The sequence below is a fragment of the Pieris napi genome, chromosome 5 (assembly GCF_905475465.1).
Source record: "Pieris napi chromosome 5, ilPieNapi1.2, whole genome shotgun sequence".
NCBI lineage: Eukaryota > Metazoa > Arthropoda > Insecta > Lepidoptera > Pieridae > Pieris > Pieris napi.
Window position 1 is genome coordinate 1433838 of NC_062238.1, and position 16606 is coordinate 1450443.

A 16606-nucleotide genomic window follows, 5' to 3' on the forward strand; every position below is an offset into this window, starting at 1 on the left:
TGTGTTTTTTAGTATTCACTACTAGAACTAATGTATGAATTTATTTTTCAGTGTGCAACTTCATAGTGCACGAGCGATGCGTCGGACAGGTGGTAACGCCGTGCTGTGGAGTGGCGCCGAGCCTTATAAAGGTTAAAACTCTAGTTATTTTATATTAAGTTTTTATTTATGTAACAGGAGGTAATACCGCCGCCCATGAACACACACAAGCTAGAATGCTCGCAAGTGCGTTGCCGGCCTATTAAGAATTTGTAATTCAAAAATTGGTAAAAAACGTTGTAATTGCTACGAGATTCCTACACAAGCAAAGCTTGTCAAATGTACTATTTAGTATGACCAAGTAGTCGAGGAATTAGCTAGAGAATATATATTTAAGTGTCTATACAATGGCAAGATTAATTTGAGTTTTAATTTATATATAACGTTTAGAAACATATAAATATAAAATATTCGAAAAAAAAAGTTAACATAAGAACCAGTAGGGCACTCAATCGCGCCAAATATCTGTATCTGTTTCGTGAATTTAAAAAAAAACTGATGAATATCATCAATATACTCAACAAACTTGTCTATGATGAATTGTAAAAAATTGTAACATGAAATATAAAACCCATACATTTAAAATTAAATGCACGAAAAACAAAATTCATAATCAAATTAACTATATAGATCAATAATACTCTGTTCATGAACGCAAAAACATGATATCGTTATCCTATTTATAGACTAATAATAAGTAATTGGAGTTTTAATCCAAAAATGACGTAGTCGACTCCGTGTTCAAATATATTTTTTATTTATTAACACTTCGTTAAATTTAAAGAAAAACAAATAACATGATACATAAAAATTATAAGGGATGCAACGGGCGGCCTTAGCGCTAACTAGTGATCTTTCCAGGCAACCCTAGTAAGGAAATATGATGGATAAAGTGCAAGAAGTGCATAACCAAATCTTATAAATATTTTAACTTAACAAGATTAGTTTGTTTCTTTCAATGTAATTTCATAAAATAATAAACTACTATTATACTCTTCTTTTTAATGAGCCTTAACCGTAAAAATCGTCCCTACTCAGTTTAATTTTAATAAACTTCGAGATTTTCAGCGTACTAAATGGCCATTAGTGGGACATATACAACGTGTATTTGTCCCACTAATGGCCATTGGCCTCCTCTCTTAGGCGAGAGGGAATGGTCTGTAGTCCCAATGCGTATTGGAGACTTCACATTCATCCATAGAACATAATATCTCTTGGGCAGGGGCCCTCTTGGGTCAGGGGACCCGTGGGATATTGCCAGCCCTGCCCCTTATTGTTACGCCACTGCTTAATTACTTGATAGTTAACCTCTTTTAATTTTGCATAGAACCCAGTGGCTCACTGTTGGTCAGAGCCGACTCACCACAAACGGAAGTTCTGCACGGTGTGTCGGAAACGACTTGACGAACTACCAGCTTTACATTGCATGAGTAAGTATTACTGAATATTAATAAATAAATTTACTGTTAAATCATGTGCAGCGGCATTTCACAATAAAAGTATTCTTAATTTTATTCCAAAGGTACCACGCCACCAGCATAACCACAGAAAAATTGATTAAGTATTTATTTTCTAATTATAAGGTGTATTTACGGCTAGATATTGAAATGTACTGCTATAACCAGCTATACCTAATTTTAAAAGGATTAGTTGTGTTAATATCTGTGATATCAAAACTACGTACAACTCTAAAAATGTTTATGGTTTTAATAAATGGTTTTTTTAACAAATGAATTCTATGTCTAGTATGCGAATACTTCGTCCACGGAGAATGTGTGGACTTTGCGGCAGCAGACTGCAAAGAGAACGCAACATACTGCGCGGGCAGCGAGCCCCGGCATTTCCATCACTGGAGAGAAGGCAATCTGCCTGCAAACTCCAAGTGTTCGGCGTGTCGCAGGGCTTGCTGGTCCGCCGAATGCCTAACCGGCTACCGCTGCGAATGGTGCGGCAGTACTGTGAGTACCTCTGTAATAATGTAAAAATCATATCTCGACGTCTGTAACTGTCTACTGTTACATATTAAATTATTATTGTAAATTTTCAAACTAATGTTTAAAGAACATTACAAAAAATGTATTTACATGAGAAACTGAATATATTCGAATGAGTAATTGATTGAATAATTGCACACCCTCATACTTAAGAGACTTCTTTAAATAATTTGTACGCGGCTTTGACAAGATAAGCAAACTCGCTCGACGAGTGTTGCGTGTAGTGGTGTGTTGTTTTTGAAGTGAAACTTCGATGCGCATGAGGGTAAAATTTTTACGGATACGTCACGAAGATATGCAGCGTTTTTGCACGAAGAAAAGGCAGAGAGCGATTGAGCCAGAGAGAGTGAGATGGCCGAATTACGTTATAGAAATTCTATTTTTAAAATTAAAATTAAAGAGAATTTAAGAAATATTAGTATTTTATATGTTATGCAAAATTGTTTAAGGCGGAAACATACTACCAAAACGCGACGCCACACCACGCCATCCGACGCATGTCAGTACTTATCAATCCCATATATTTAATATGGTCAGATGCACATAGACAACACGCCATGTAATCACACGCTGTAACATCCAATCGATTTGGATCGGCGTGTTGTGGATGTTGTGATGATGACGTCATGCGTCAATGCCTTCGAGTTTTTGACACGAATGTCAATTTATATACTTAGATATTTTTGGATTTATTTGGCGAAATGAACGACGATCAATTAATTGAGTTGGTGAAACAATATTCTGTTTTATATGACATGAGATTACCTCAATACAAGGACAAAAACAGGGAGTTAGGATGTTGTTAGTTAATACAAATAACCTGCTAATCAATTCAGTTTATTAGAAAAATACAGGGTTGGCCAGAAAGATTTGCGAATTTGAAAAAAAAATAAAAAAAAACTAAATACATTACACAAAATTTTTTATTTCAATTAAAATAGACATCTGGGAAATTTATTTCTTAAAAATAACATCATCCAGGTGTGCACCATTGCGCTGCAAACATTCCTCGAATCTGAACCTCAAATTGGTAAAAACTTGCTGGCACATTGCGCGGGGAATAAATCAGCTAAATGACTTTTGAATTTGCAAGCGTGTCGTGGTGTCGCGTGTTGGTAATGTGCACGATGGACATCGGGTGTCGACACGACACGTCGCGTCGCGTTTTAGTAGTATGTTTCCGCCTTAATTATTAAAATCTCAAATGACGAATTGCAAATTAAAATGCCACGTGTTTTTATTATCGAAGAAATAACTTTAAAAAATCAAATTTATTATTTGTATTAAATTTCGACACTTTTAATATTTTAACGACAATTAAATTCATTAAATTCCTAACATATCTTCCTTTTTCCCTTCCTCTAAGTCTCGGTATTCTAAAGTTTTAGATTCGTATAAATATGAACGAGACTTAAAAATTAGTTTGCCAAAGAAGTTTCACTTCTGACATGTGTACTTTGCACGCACGCACTTTTTTTAATGATAAGATACTATAGAGAGAGTTATTTTTTTTTTTATTAAGATACAGGTGCTATAAACATATAGTTGTTTTTAAGCTATAAACTAAAAATTGCTAAAATATAAATTTCTTATACTTTGTGTTATGAGTTTGTTGAAAGATTGAAAAGTTGCTGCTGTTTTATCGGCTGAGAAATATAGCTACCTTAGAAAAGAACTTCACACTTCGGAAAATTGTAGTGTCACGCGGGCTGCCGTGCGCTAATACAAGAAGAATGCAACTTCGGAACATTACAACCGATCTTCCTGCCTCCGTCAGCGGTCTCCATCCCGCGAACGGAGGTGCCCATGGAAGCCATCATAGGCGTCCACGTGCGACCTCCACCCTCGCAGCGGGACTTCGGTTGCCGTAAGTGTCTTTCGCTTTGGTCCCGCTCATGTGCGGTTTTGTCCCGTTCATGTGCGGTTTTGGTCCCACTCTTGTGCGGTTTTAGTCCCCGCGCACGTGGGGTTTTGGGTTCTGCACATGGGCGGGGTTAGAGCGTGAGGTGAGGTTGTGTTTGGGGCAGCGCGGCGGCGAAGGTGGACGCCGCGGTTGGTCACCCTGGCGCGGAGGTTGCTGCCAGCATCCTGCACGCCGCATCATGGCGCTTCGCCCCCGTACTCTAGAGGTATGCCTGTGTACTCTTACGTCTGCTCTGTGCTTTCTGATCTTCAATATACCCAAAATAAACTGTATCAATATAACAAGGCGATAACAGAATGTAGAGTATTAATTTAGACATTATCATAAACCAAACAAATAATCCAAATAGGCAATTAATTATATAATATGCCTGGATTCATTTTAAATAAATGAGTAAACTTTTAAATACACGTATGCAATATTAACATACTACAATTGAAGGTTCAGGTCACGACAAAAAAGCTTTTGCATGCCTTTCGCTATATTTCTTGCTTATACAATGCTTTACACTTACTACATGCCCATAATCAACCACAGTACTCAACATTTCAAAATCCTTGAAATATATCATTCAATTTCAAAATTTCAAAATAAAATAGATACATCACGAAGATTACTTTTATTCCCCGATCACAATTCAAATTTTTCAATCAGATTTTGTTCGGATTAATACCTGCTGAGTTTCATCATCGGACGTCGAGGCAGAATACAAAATCACTTCGACGTCCGTCGTTGCACAAATGAGCGTATTACGGCATTTTTGCTGCCACGACTATGTGGGACCAGCTGTTCGCTGAAGTATTTCCGAACTAATTCGATTTAAGGTCCTTCAAGTAAAGAGCATACTTAAAAGGCAGACACCGCACTTGTAAGACCTCTGGCAATGTGAGTGTCTATTTAACATCAGGGCCTCCTGTCCGTTTCCCCCCCCCTTTTACATAAAAAAAGTCACTTGTCAATACAAACATCATTTCACGATTTTCATATTCAGTAAATTCAAATACCTCTCGCATCTATCTACATTTCTGAAAGTAGTTTGATTTTTTTATTAATCGAGGAGAGGCGCGAACGAGTCGGGTACTTGGTATCCCATCTAAGAAGGTACATACACACATCAGTGTTGCTATAATTATGTCAGTGTTGCGAGTGTTAAAAGTATTGCTAGTTTTTAAAGTGACAGTAAAACTGGCAATACTTAACGTTTTCTGTTTTCTAAAATTTAATAAATAAGACGAACTAAATAACAATTAGATTAAACGCAATTTTAACCAAGAGTGATTAATATAAATAAAGATTGGAGACATTTCTACTTAGTTTAAAATATTAATGAAGTTTTGTGTTACGTTTTAACTAGAAGAAAGGTTTCCATTATGTATATGAGTAGAATAAATAGTGATTATTAGTAACCAGTTAAATGGTTATAAGGATAGTAGTTAAAGTTAATTTAGTGAATACGGGGTCGAATGGGGGGCGTAAGCAATGTTGTGGATTTCCAGCTCGCAGCGTCAGTGAGGAGTTCAGTTCAGGCTGCGAGGGCCGGTCAGGGTCCGGTGGAGGGTCTACAGGCGCACCTGCGGACCAGGAGCACAAACCTGACCACAAACAACATAGAGATCGAACGCCAGACGATAGAGATGAAGGTAGAGTACTTCCCCAAAATATCTTATCAGGTTATTATTGTCGACTCACCCAATAACTAGTAAAAATGAATTTCCGAGAATACGATTCTTCTAATATATAAAATTCTCGTGTCACAATGTTCGTTCCCATACACCTCCGAAACGGCTCATACGGCTAATATCTATCTTTCAAACCCCAAAATTTTTATTTTTTAGACGATTTTTTTTGTTTTTATTTTATACAAAAATACATACAACCCTTAATTTTCACCCCTCTATGATCAACGTTCTTTTTAATTATTGTAGATTTTTATTGAACTAAAAAAATTTTTTTCTACAAATAATATACGAGTACATGGCAATACAAAAGTTTGCCGGGTCAGCTAGTAACAATATAGATTTTCAAAGAACTGTCAACAGAAATTAAATTGGCTAAATCGTTAGAATGTAAGTACTGTCACATAGTTCTTATAACACATAAATCACCCAACAGAGGTAGTGAAAGTATACGACGGTGAAGCGGCGTGGTCACGTCGCTTGTACCGTCCAGTCGTGGTCGGGAGGAATTGGAACGAACGGGAGCTCGTAGCTGCGGCCCTAAGAGCTTTCCACGTGGCCCGGGATCCAGACCAGTTCGAACTGACAGATGCTCTGGCGGGGGACGAGCCGCCCCTGAAAGACCCAACACCGTTGGCTCGCGTCACGCGGCTGCCGAACAAGCGTCCCGCTGTATTCTTACGGTTTATGTAAGTAATAAACTAAATAAATCGTTAGTCAAAGTCTAAATCATTTTTTCATTTATGAACGTCAATAAAGAAATAAATATTAAATGTTAAATGCTTCTAATTTTACATTTACTGCCAGTTCTCAAGGACGTAGAACGGGCGAGAAGAACTGGCAATAAACTCTCCGCCACTCTTTTGATCGCCAAGTTTTTTGTTTTACGCAATAATTGTAAGGAGCTGCAACCTTTACCCCATGTTCCATATGACATCTAAAGTAATTAATAGTTAATTAATAATAAAAATAAAAAACGATTATTCCTCTATCAGCAGTAGGCATGGTGAAATAGGAGCACGCACGCAAATACATAGTCGAATGTCTTATGTAAAGGACACGCCCGGTTGATTGAATATCTAAAACTATAACAATAGTAATTTCTACTACAAAGGCGTTATTGATTGTTATATAATAATTTATACAGAGAGCCAGAAACTGGGGGTGGAGAAGTGCGAGTGTACCCGGGTCGAATAGCGGGTGCTGGTGACACGTTCGTAACTGTACCGTGTATGGGGGATGAGTCCGTGGCTGACCTAATGGCCTCAGCCTTAGAAAGGTTCGGCCTGGACCCCTCCTCTGCCACGCAGGACTACCGCTGCTCTGAGATTCTTCTGGATCGAGGAGGTATGATAATGGAACGAGAACAGTTACATAATATTTGTGCCATGTGTTAATTAGTCTTATAAGATCTAGATAAATCACCTTCAAGAAAAGAGCGTACCAATTCTTAAAAGGCCGGCAATGCACTTGCGAGCCCTCTGGCAATGTGAGTGTCTATGGGCGGCTGTATCAGTTAACATCAGCTGATCCTCCTGCTGGCCAAAAGCTGGCCTGTTTACACAAATTTTGGAAGTACAGAGTCAGTATTGTGAAAAGAATCTAAGTCTGTAGTTATTTCGGGAAAATTAAGGCTCTTGAAAATACGCTAAACTTTGAATTACTAATAAGTGTACAAGTCAGTCCGAAGAGCTGAATAGAATCTAAACAGTCATTATTCTAAATTAATTCCTAATACAACTGGTTTTTACAGTGTCAGAACGTGTGTTAGAAGAAGACGAGCGGCCATGGCGGATTCTAGTCCGCCTGGCGCGCGATTCGGTCCGGCGAATGGAGCTGGCGCGGTTTTATTTACAACCGCGTCGAGACCCGCACGGGCCGACCTTAGCTTTATTTGTTGCTTCCTTACCTCCTGGCCTCTCGGAACGGAATTACGAGACTATACTTGTAGAATTTTTAGGTGCAGGTGAGTCCACAACAATATTATTGGCGAACATGAGTTGTCCAATGATAGGAGAAATATTTTGGTTAAAAAAAATCATATGTAGTATAAGTTTGTTATCATAAAAGCAAATTACTAACTACTGCCGTTTCTTTACAATACAAAAATACAGTATTTACAATATTCTTAACCTACATAATATTAATAATTAAAAATTGATAAATAGAAGATAGAAAATAAAGAAATTTTGGAATGTATCTGTAACGCTGGCAGCATTTCCTTTTTTTATTGCGATATTTATTCGTTGAGGAAAGCACCAGCTTTGGGGTAACCGGTAGTATTAGGCGCCAACTTAAACCTTTCATTAGCGCCTGTGCATTTGAATCCCAAGGCCCAAGAGTCTCTAGTCCAAAGGGAACAAAATCAAATTTCTAATTGATTTACTAACAAAATAATGTTCATTTATTTCAAGTTAGAACAATACTAAACATCGATATGATCATAAAAAATCACATCTATTCATTCTAACAAAGGAAGTTTTTGTATCTTGCATACAAAATACCTCATTAGACATCTACACAGAAGAATCTACTCTAGCAACTAAATATAACAACTAATTTCGCTTGTACAGATAATAAGTTCACATCAATCGGTCCGATCTATTACGAGTACGGGTCGATGGTGATCACGTATGAGGACGCTAGTAAGGCAGTGCGCGCCCTCTACGCGCTCAGAGAGGCCAAATATGAAGATAAGCATTTATTAGGTACGAAAAGACTTTCGCTTTGCAGCAGTATTGTTTCGAACCAGACAGGGAGGCAATTCGATTGTTAAGGGGGGGAATCCAAATCGGCGTACACAACGTGGAGACTTGAGACTGAAGCTAACCAAATTGGAACATACTATAAAATCTTTGTGCAGCATTAAGCACAAGGATCTCACTAAATTGAAATAGTAAATTAATAGAAAAATCTTGATAAAAATTATTTGGAATTTGAATTTCAGTTTTACATTATGTTTTGAATATTTAAACTGGTTAACAATTCTCTATTGATTTCTTCCTGTCTTTTAAATTTCTTGAACAAACAATTTTTAGTATTACAACTTATGTATGTTACATAATGGGGCATAAGATTTTAGGAAAGCACTGGTTTGGAGAATACTTTTATATTGTATTAATATTAAAGTTATTTGTCAATTAAATACTTAATATATATTAATTAGTAATTGTTTCATCATTGTTACTATAATAATAATAATAATAATAAAAACTTTATGAAAAAAAGGGTTGTGACAGAATTCATATATCACTAGTCCCCACACTAGGGAGGCCCTGTGTTGTGGGTAGAAAGAAAACAATTATTACGTGGTATGTACTTGTTTAAAACAGTTAAAAAAAAGATAATAATAAAAAATATAAAAAATTAGTGTTACAAATTAAGTTAATGATTGGGTGTATAAATGGGTGTGTATGCGCATGTATTTGAGTGTGTACTAGTTACTGATGTAATAATTGTTTGTAGTCTTTTACTGTAGTGTTTATAACAGGGATGGGATTTTGACTTAATTTATCATAAACGATTTATAAAATTATATTTCCTCACGACGTTTACTTTAATCGAAGAACTCGATTGGTGTTGAGGGTCGCCTGCAATACTGTTTGGTAGATTTTTAATCATCCAGAATTAATACATTACGATACTACAGTGATGCTGCTACCGAGCATCGAACCTTCCATGGTCCCGGCGGGGGTGAAACCTCTCCTAGTGTTCGTGAACGTGAAGTCTGGTGGTTGCCAGGGCCTGGAACTCATCTCCTCCTTTCGGAAACTCCTCAACCCGTATCAAGTCTTCGATTTAGAAAACGGTGGTCCGTTACCTGGGTGAGACATGGTTCATTTGATAATGATTTTTAAGATCCATCTACAAAGAGATTTTGTTATTTATAAGGGGGCGAAAGTGATACCGCCGCCCATGGACACTGACACTGTCAGAAGGCTCGCAAGTACGTTGCCAGCCTTTTCTGGAAGGATCCTAAGTCGAATTGGTACGGAAACACTTTGGTGTGCAGCTGGTTCCACATAGTGGTGGAACGACGGACGTCGAGGTGATACTTTCGTTATTACGTATTCTGCTTTGAGGTCCAATGATCATATTAATCCGACCAACTCCTCTGAACACACTCCTTGGTAAATGCCACCCACATCTCTACGTAACACCAAGGGATCAATCCCCTCGGAAAGTGACGCACCTTTTAAGGTCTTGCCTTTACACAAACACAAATTAAATAACCTATTTCTACACTTGCGTAATGGCTTTAAAAATACCTTTTAAAAATATATGTGATTGGTAAATCAAAGTCCTTTTCAGGTTCATAGAAAAGTTTATTTATAAAGAACATGTTTTATTCGTATATACATTTTTTGCAGGCTGTACGTATTCCGTCATATTCCTAATTATAAGATACTGGTGTGCGGCGGAGACGGCACCATCGGCTGGGTGCTGCAGTGTCTGGATAACGTGGGGCAAGACTCACAATGTTCCAACCCTCCTTGCGCCATCGTGCCCCTCGGAACAGGTAGCTGAAGTATTTCTTTTACATTTTCATGTAGGTCCTTATGGACGATAGTAAAAAGTACGTTACTAAATTTACATTTAATGCCAGTTCTCAAGTCACGATAACACGAACTGGCAAAAAAACTCTCCGTACCTCTAAATCACTAAGGTTTTGTTCTTGTTTATAATCATATGTTATTCAATTATTTCTTTATTTAAAAACATACAGTTAAATATAGGCAAATATTAAATTTAGAAGCAACCGCTACAAAAATTCTCAAGCAAATACTTCTCAAACTTGAAACTTGAACTCGAATTCTTAAACGTACTTTTACTTACGTTATAATCATTTTTAAGTAATAAATCCAAGCATTTTTAGCGCATGAGAGGAGTATAAAAGGAGAATGAAATACAAAAGATGCTTTGACCAATCACAATTAACCTCCATTGTCACCCATTCACCCAGGCAATGACCTTGCGCGTGTCCTCCGTTGGGGCTCCGGCTACACCGGTTGTGAAGATCCCATGTCCCTGTTGCGTGACGTGATTGACGCTGAGGAGATCCGGCTCGATCGCTGGACCGTCGTCTTCCATCCTGAGGACAAGCAGGACGAACCGAAGGACCTCTCCAAACAGACCTTACCTGGTATGTATCACTCTTATAGCCAGCACATCACCTTTAAGAAAAGAAAAGAAGTGGATAACATAATATATATATTTCAAGTATAATTAAACAGATATGCCTTGCATTAATTTGCTCGTAGCGATTTTAAAAGTCTAAAAACCTTTCTCGATAGTCACAAAAAATATTTCAATTCGAACCAAAGTTCGTGGATTAGTGGTTTAACCAAACAGTCTGTTCATATATACCATTAAATATTATTATTTTCCCAATATAGAAATAACAATAAATAGAAAATTTAAACAAATTTAAAAAGTTTGATCTCTATGGCAGTGTACCTTTAACGCTGGCAGGATTTTATCGCTATATTGCGATTTATTTATTTATTTTCCCAAATTGCACTATACATACAAATATGTTGACTTACAAAATTATCCGATATTAATCAATTACTGTGTCTCTGTTTGTGAACATGGCAAATACTGTTTAGTATTTAATTTATTAATCATAACAATGGCAAAAAATTAAATGCGATTTGTTCGTGTTTAGAGACAGCGAGTAATTAATTTAAATTATTAAATTAAATTTTAAATTATTTCACAGAAATTTTAGATTTAATAGAAGAAGTATATATTAGAAACACTTCCTATGAATAAAGAAAGAATAACTTCAACGTACAAATGTTCGTAAAAAATATACACATTCAATAATTAATAAGGCACTCAAATAAAAAACGAATTAAATCCATATAATATAAAACATATATTACTTTTAATTACAGAGTCTTACACAGGAGTTTATTTTCTGTTATTGGACGCTTGGACATTTTTTATATTTAACACCGTGTATATAATTGTTTAAATACGTTGTATAACAAAAGGGTAGATAACGTCAAGTCAAGTCAAATTATTTATTCCAGTTAGACCACGTAAAATGGCACTTTTGAACGTCAAATAAAATATAAAGATGATTCTAGCTGCCCCTTCCAAAAGGTAGTTTCGTGCGGAGAAGAATGGGCAAGAAACTCTACACTTTTAAAATAGGTTTTACAATATTTTGTATACATTAGTTAAATAATTACATGTGAACACAATGTACTCCTAGAATAAAACTACATACTATACTAAAATAGGCACGTATTACTTACAAATTAAGCGACCATTAGAATAGTTCCTCGTAGATGGTTATAGCACCCTTCTTCCTATTCGGTGCACTCTTGACAGAGCGGTCGTGATCGCTAGGAAGTAGTTGTAATATAAGGGCCAGATGTGATGCGCTTCACGACGTTTTGCCATCGTCGCCTATTAGTGGTCAGTAGTATAGCACCCTACATTTAGTATATTTCCCAATACGCACTATTTAAGCGAAATACTAACGAAATGCAGTGTTCACCTGTGTCGGGCTAGGTTCCCAGAGCGAGGACAACTCGCAAATCCTGGTCATGAACAATTACTTTGGCATCGGGATCGACGCAGATCTCTGTCTAGACTTCCATAACGCGAGGGAGGAGAATCCAAATAAATTCAATAGCAGGTACGTGTTCATTCAAAAGTTTCAGTTGACAATCGGACATTATTCTAATAAAACTATGTAATATAGGTTACGCAATAAGGGTGTGTATGTAAAGATGGGTCTTCGTAAGATGGTGGGCCGCAAGATGTGCAAAGATCTGCACAAGGCTGTAAAGCTGGAGGTGGACGGTAAACCTGTCGAGCTGCCCGCAGTCGAGGGTATCATCATCCTAAACATTCTTAGGTAAGTAACACTCAGTCAGATTGTCAAGAATTACTTAACTATGCAGTTATTTTTCTACATTTTTGAAGTTATACTTTAGGCGCGTTATGAAAAATTTATGAGAGTGAAATTTTACGATGCAAGCGCACCGTGACACAAAATTAACAGAATAAAGTTGCCCACGGAAGATGCTACGGCATTGGACCTAATTTAAAAACAACATTCGAATACTTTTTCTTACGCGCGTACATAAGTACATGGATGAATTTTGTTTGAAACCTGTTTTTTAATTCAGCTTGAACCCAATAAAATTATTTTTAGTCCCATTGAGTGTCACAGTCTTCACAAGTATGTGTTTTCAGCTGGGGCTCGGGTGCGAACCCGTGGGGTCCGGAGAAGGATGACCAGTTCAACAAGCCCAACCATTGGGACGGCATGTTGGAGGTGGTAGGCGTTACAGGAGTAGTTCACCTTGGCCAAATACAGTCCGGTCTGAGAGGCGCTATGCGAATTGCACAGGTATTTTAAAATACACGAAAAATCGCCTGTAAAAAAAACTATTTGAATAAATCGCGAATCTAGTTTAAACTGGTCACGTGCTTTTACATTCCACAGGTTCTTATTTTAATTTTCTGGGGACTTAACAAGAAACAAACACAAGACAATTTTGAAGTCTCTCGTAACTACTAGTTATTATAATTAATAATACATTCGAGATTTGTTTGTTTTTAACTCGCCATCATATCAAATATATAATATATCAAACTGTGACAACTTTAAGAGTATCTTTCATCTCATAATTGTTCAAGTAATTTCTTTAACTCGAAAATCTTTGCGTTCTGGTTTAAATTAGGTAACATTTGTTTTTTTCTCAAATCTCTCAGGGCGGACACATAAAGATCAATCTCAAAAGCGAGATCCCCGTACAAGTTGATGGGGAGCCATGGGTGGCTGCACCGAGCGAGGTCGTCGTACTAAAATCCGCACTCAAGGTAAATGTCATGTGATACCTTTCGACACTGTCTAACGCGTTATACCCACCCGACACGATACTTCTTTATTTTAGTTTTCGTTTTGATTAAAAAACGACATATATTCGCAATTTTTTTATATCATAATTTCATTTCCTTTTTAAAGATGAAAGTATGCGTACGCGCTGTTTCCCAACTTGGGGTCCACGCCCTACAGGGGGGGCTTAAAATTTACTTACTGTGTTTCCTAAGTGCCTAACAATTTCCTCATGATGTCTTCCTAAAACTTGTTCATTTAAGAAACTGAAATTTAATTTTCAATATTAAAATTTATGTCTATTACATAGAGAAGGGGGACAAAAAGGTTGGGAAACACTGCTTTAACGCAAATAAAATTGTATGGAAATGATATCAGAGGTTTTAGCTTGAACAGTACGGCCAAATAATTATCATAATATTTCGAATAAATTGAAGCACATATAGAAAACTATACCAACTGTATGTAAAGCCGATGTGTTCTCAAATGCAGAAATTGTTGTTCAGGCCGATTTACATTATCTTAGTGTTTAGGAGAGTGCTTTAGGACAGTACTTTAGTTGAAACATGTAAACGCTACTTGCTTTAGTACGGTTCTACTTGGCTTTCATGTTGAATCAAAATAGAATCGCTTTTTATTTTTGTTTCAAGTGATACCCCTCCCGCGCCCGCGCACCCCCCGAGATCTTCCCTCGTTGTGTGTAAACACGTAATTTAGTCAAATCTTTAGGAGAGTGCATAAGTGCCGTGAAACGCGTGCGGGTTTTTTGATTTTTAAAGATGGCTACATGGTCGGAAGATACAACTATCAAATTTGTGTCTGAATATGTTGTTTTCGAATGTTTGTGGAACGTTAAAAACAATTTATACAAAAACAAACCGACTAGGCATTCGGCATACACTGCCTTAAAAGAAGCTATTTTGTTTATTATTTATATTAAGTTTATTTATTTCGAATAAAATCTCGTCTTCTATTTGTTCCATAACTACAGTTAGTATTTTGCGTAGAATAGAACGTATTTGCCGACGTCGTTGCGCGTTCATTGTGGCGCTGTAATGATACTCTACTGGAAGAAATGTAAACGTTCACTCGCAACGCACTAAAGCACTAAAGAATTTGCCTTTCAAGTTGTACTAAAGCACTCTCCTCAACACTAAGATAATGTAAATCGGCCTTACTGATCTATACGAATACGTGCGTCGTGCTAATGCCTCAGTTCACGCTTGATCACTTCCACACAATTGTTACGTACGAGTCGAGTAACGCCTATTGTTTTTTGTTGTCTAGCGTCAGGTGGGTCTAATGTTAACAGTACTTGGCAGAAACAAAATCAATGACGCGACTGATTAGTTATTTTAAATAAAAAATTAAATATTGATTTCACGTCACTCGCAAATGCATGCTTGCTTGAGTTTTCTGAAATTAAATCTTTGTTTTATTCACTTAGGTAAATACATATAATGCTCAAATTTCGACGTAATACAACTGAATTTCTTAAATTTAAACGCTTTAAACCCGAAATCGGAAGTCAGACCTAATTTGAGCATATCCATCTAAGAATCCAGAATAATGAATAGCAGACATTTAAATGCGTTGTATTTAACGGTCTGCACGTGGGTAGTTTTGAAACACGTTATGGACCCAAAAGCCAAATTGCACGAGTACGCTGTGCCCGCGTTTTCACTGTCGAGACGCAGCTACGAATCGCTTACGATATTGTTAAGTTACTGTAAAATTAATAGTTCTGTATTGTACTGCCGACGTCTTACACTTACGACTGATGTAATTGGAGCTTTGATACGCTTTCAAACTTGCCGCTTAATCTTTAATCAACTTTTTTAACCGTCCTATCCAAATAAGTTTCTATGGAACATGGCACCATGAGGCCTATGCCTTTTTTGGCGTTATTTTGTGACATAAGCTGACCGCTTTTATATAAATGTAATTGTCAAAATTGCCTTTAAATATCTGCTTACAGTAACATAACATTCATAATCATTAGAGCACCGCGCCCACACGCGGCCTATTAGTTACACCTCATCCTAAAATAATTGTTTTGTTTGTATCAAGCACATAGTATCGTATCTGATTCCTGAAATGTGTGTGTAAGATACGTATTATGTGCGTTACAACTGTATTCTGAGATGTTAAACTCCACTCATTCATAATAAAAAGGACGTTAAGATTAATCAATGGCAATATGTATTTTCGAGTGTGGAGTGTAGAGAAGTCTCAGAGTACGGTTGACGTCGCTGGTCACAGCCCCGTGTCGGCGCCGAATAACTCGCTTTGATCGTTGAATGTTCGCTCAGTGAAAACGCGCAGGCTCGGCTCGGTATAAATTGGCTTCGCGGTTAGTAAAGGGGTACGCCCGGGGTAACGGTCTGGCTGACGTGTGCTAGCATAGAGAGCGTGTAGCGAGTGCCTCACGGCTGTGTGACCGGCAGGCGACCATGCTAAAGAAGAGCAAGCGAGGGTCGGGCGCGGGCCCCCCGGCGGGCCCGTGACGCCGGCCCGTCTCAGTGGCGCGCTGCCCGCAGGCCACTATGCTGAAGAAGCGCGCCAAGGTGCGGCGCCGCAGCACGGAGCCCGCGCTGGCCCCGCCCGCCCCGCCGCCGCCGCCGCCTCCACCCCCCGATTCCTGAATCTGGCTCAGCGAGCGCCTCATCTGACCGGCCTCGGGCTCAAGGCCGGCGGGGCGTTCGCTTCGCCAGTTCAAGTGTAAATACACAAACATATATAACTTATTGAAGAATAAATTTATAGTCATTAGAAGTTGTTTCATTTCTAGTCAGATGTAATATGTATAATAAATACTGAAACTATTTAAATATTCTTTTTATTTCACGGCCTCCTCTAGTACATATAGACTGTTAAATGTCTCGAATTTAAGTTCGGGTAATAGTAGCCTCTGTCTGCATAGGACAAGTTTAGTCTGTATGTTTCAAAGATAATTTTTAATACTATTTAGTATCCAGGCATAAAATAAATCAGTGGCTCTACGTTTTTACGTCTGGGCCTCAGATTTCTGTTTCATGATCATTTGTCATTCTAATAGGCTAGTAGGTGAAACCTGTGTCTGATGCTGTCGACTTTTTGGGTCTAAGGCAAG

General features: G+C 37.7%; 1 protein-coding gene across 5 annotated transcripts in view; it reads left to right on the forward strand.

The window, feature by feature from the left end:
• The window catches only part of LOC125049479 (diacylglycerol kinase theta), a 30002-nt gene extending 13736 nt beyond the window's left edge, over positions 1-16266 (forward strand). For 2 of the 5 annotated variants that reach the window (XM_047648806.1, XM_047648804.1), the window contains exons 2-18: positions 52-131; positions 1367-1469; positions 1786-1997; positions 3732-3900; positions 5454-5597; positions 6070-6322; positions 6781-6980; positions 7387-7599; positions 8207-8341; positions 9283-9457; positions 10004-10152; positions 10597-10776; positions 12159-12285; positions 12352-12507; positions 12849-13005; positions 13371-13478; positions 16035-16266. In XM_047648806.1, the coding sequence (XP_047504762.1) occupies positions 52-131; positions 1367-1469; positions 1786-1997; positions 3732-3900; positions 5454-5597; positions 6070-6322; positions 6781-6980; positions 7387-7599; positions 8207-8341; positions 9283-9457; positions 10004-10152; positions 10597-10776; positions 12159-12285; positions 12352-12507; positions 12849-13005; positions 13371-13478; positions 16035-16139 (2666 nt within the window). In that variant the 3' untranslated portion in view covers positions 16140-16266. Of the gene's footprint in view, positions 1-51; positions 132-1366; positions 1470-1785; positions 1998-3731; positions 3901-5453; positions 5598-6069; positions 6323-6780; positions 6981-7386; positions 7600-8206; positions 8342-9282; positions 9458-10003; positions 10153-10596; positions 10777-12137; positions 12286-12351; positions 12508-12848; positions 13006-13370; positions 13479-15941 lie in introns of all 5 variants that reach the window. The other 3 variants (XM_047648805.1, XM_047648802.1, XM_047648807.1) reach the window with 2 other exon arrangements.
• Positions 16267-16606: the final 340 nt, after the last annotated feature.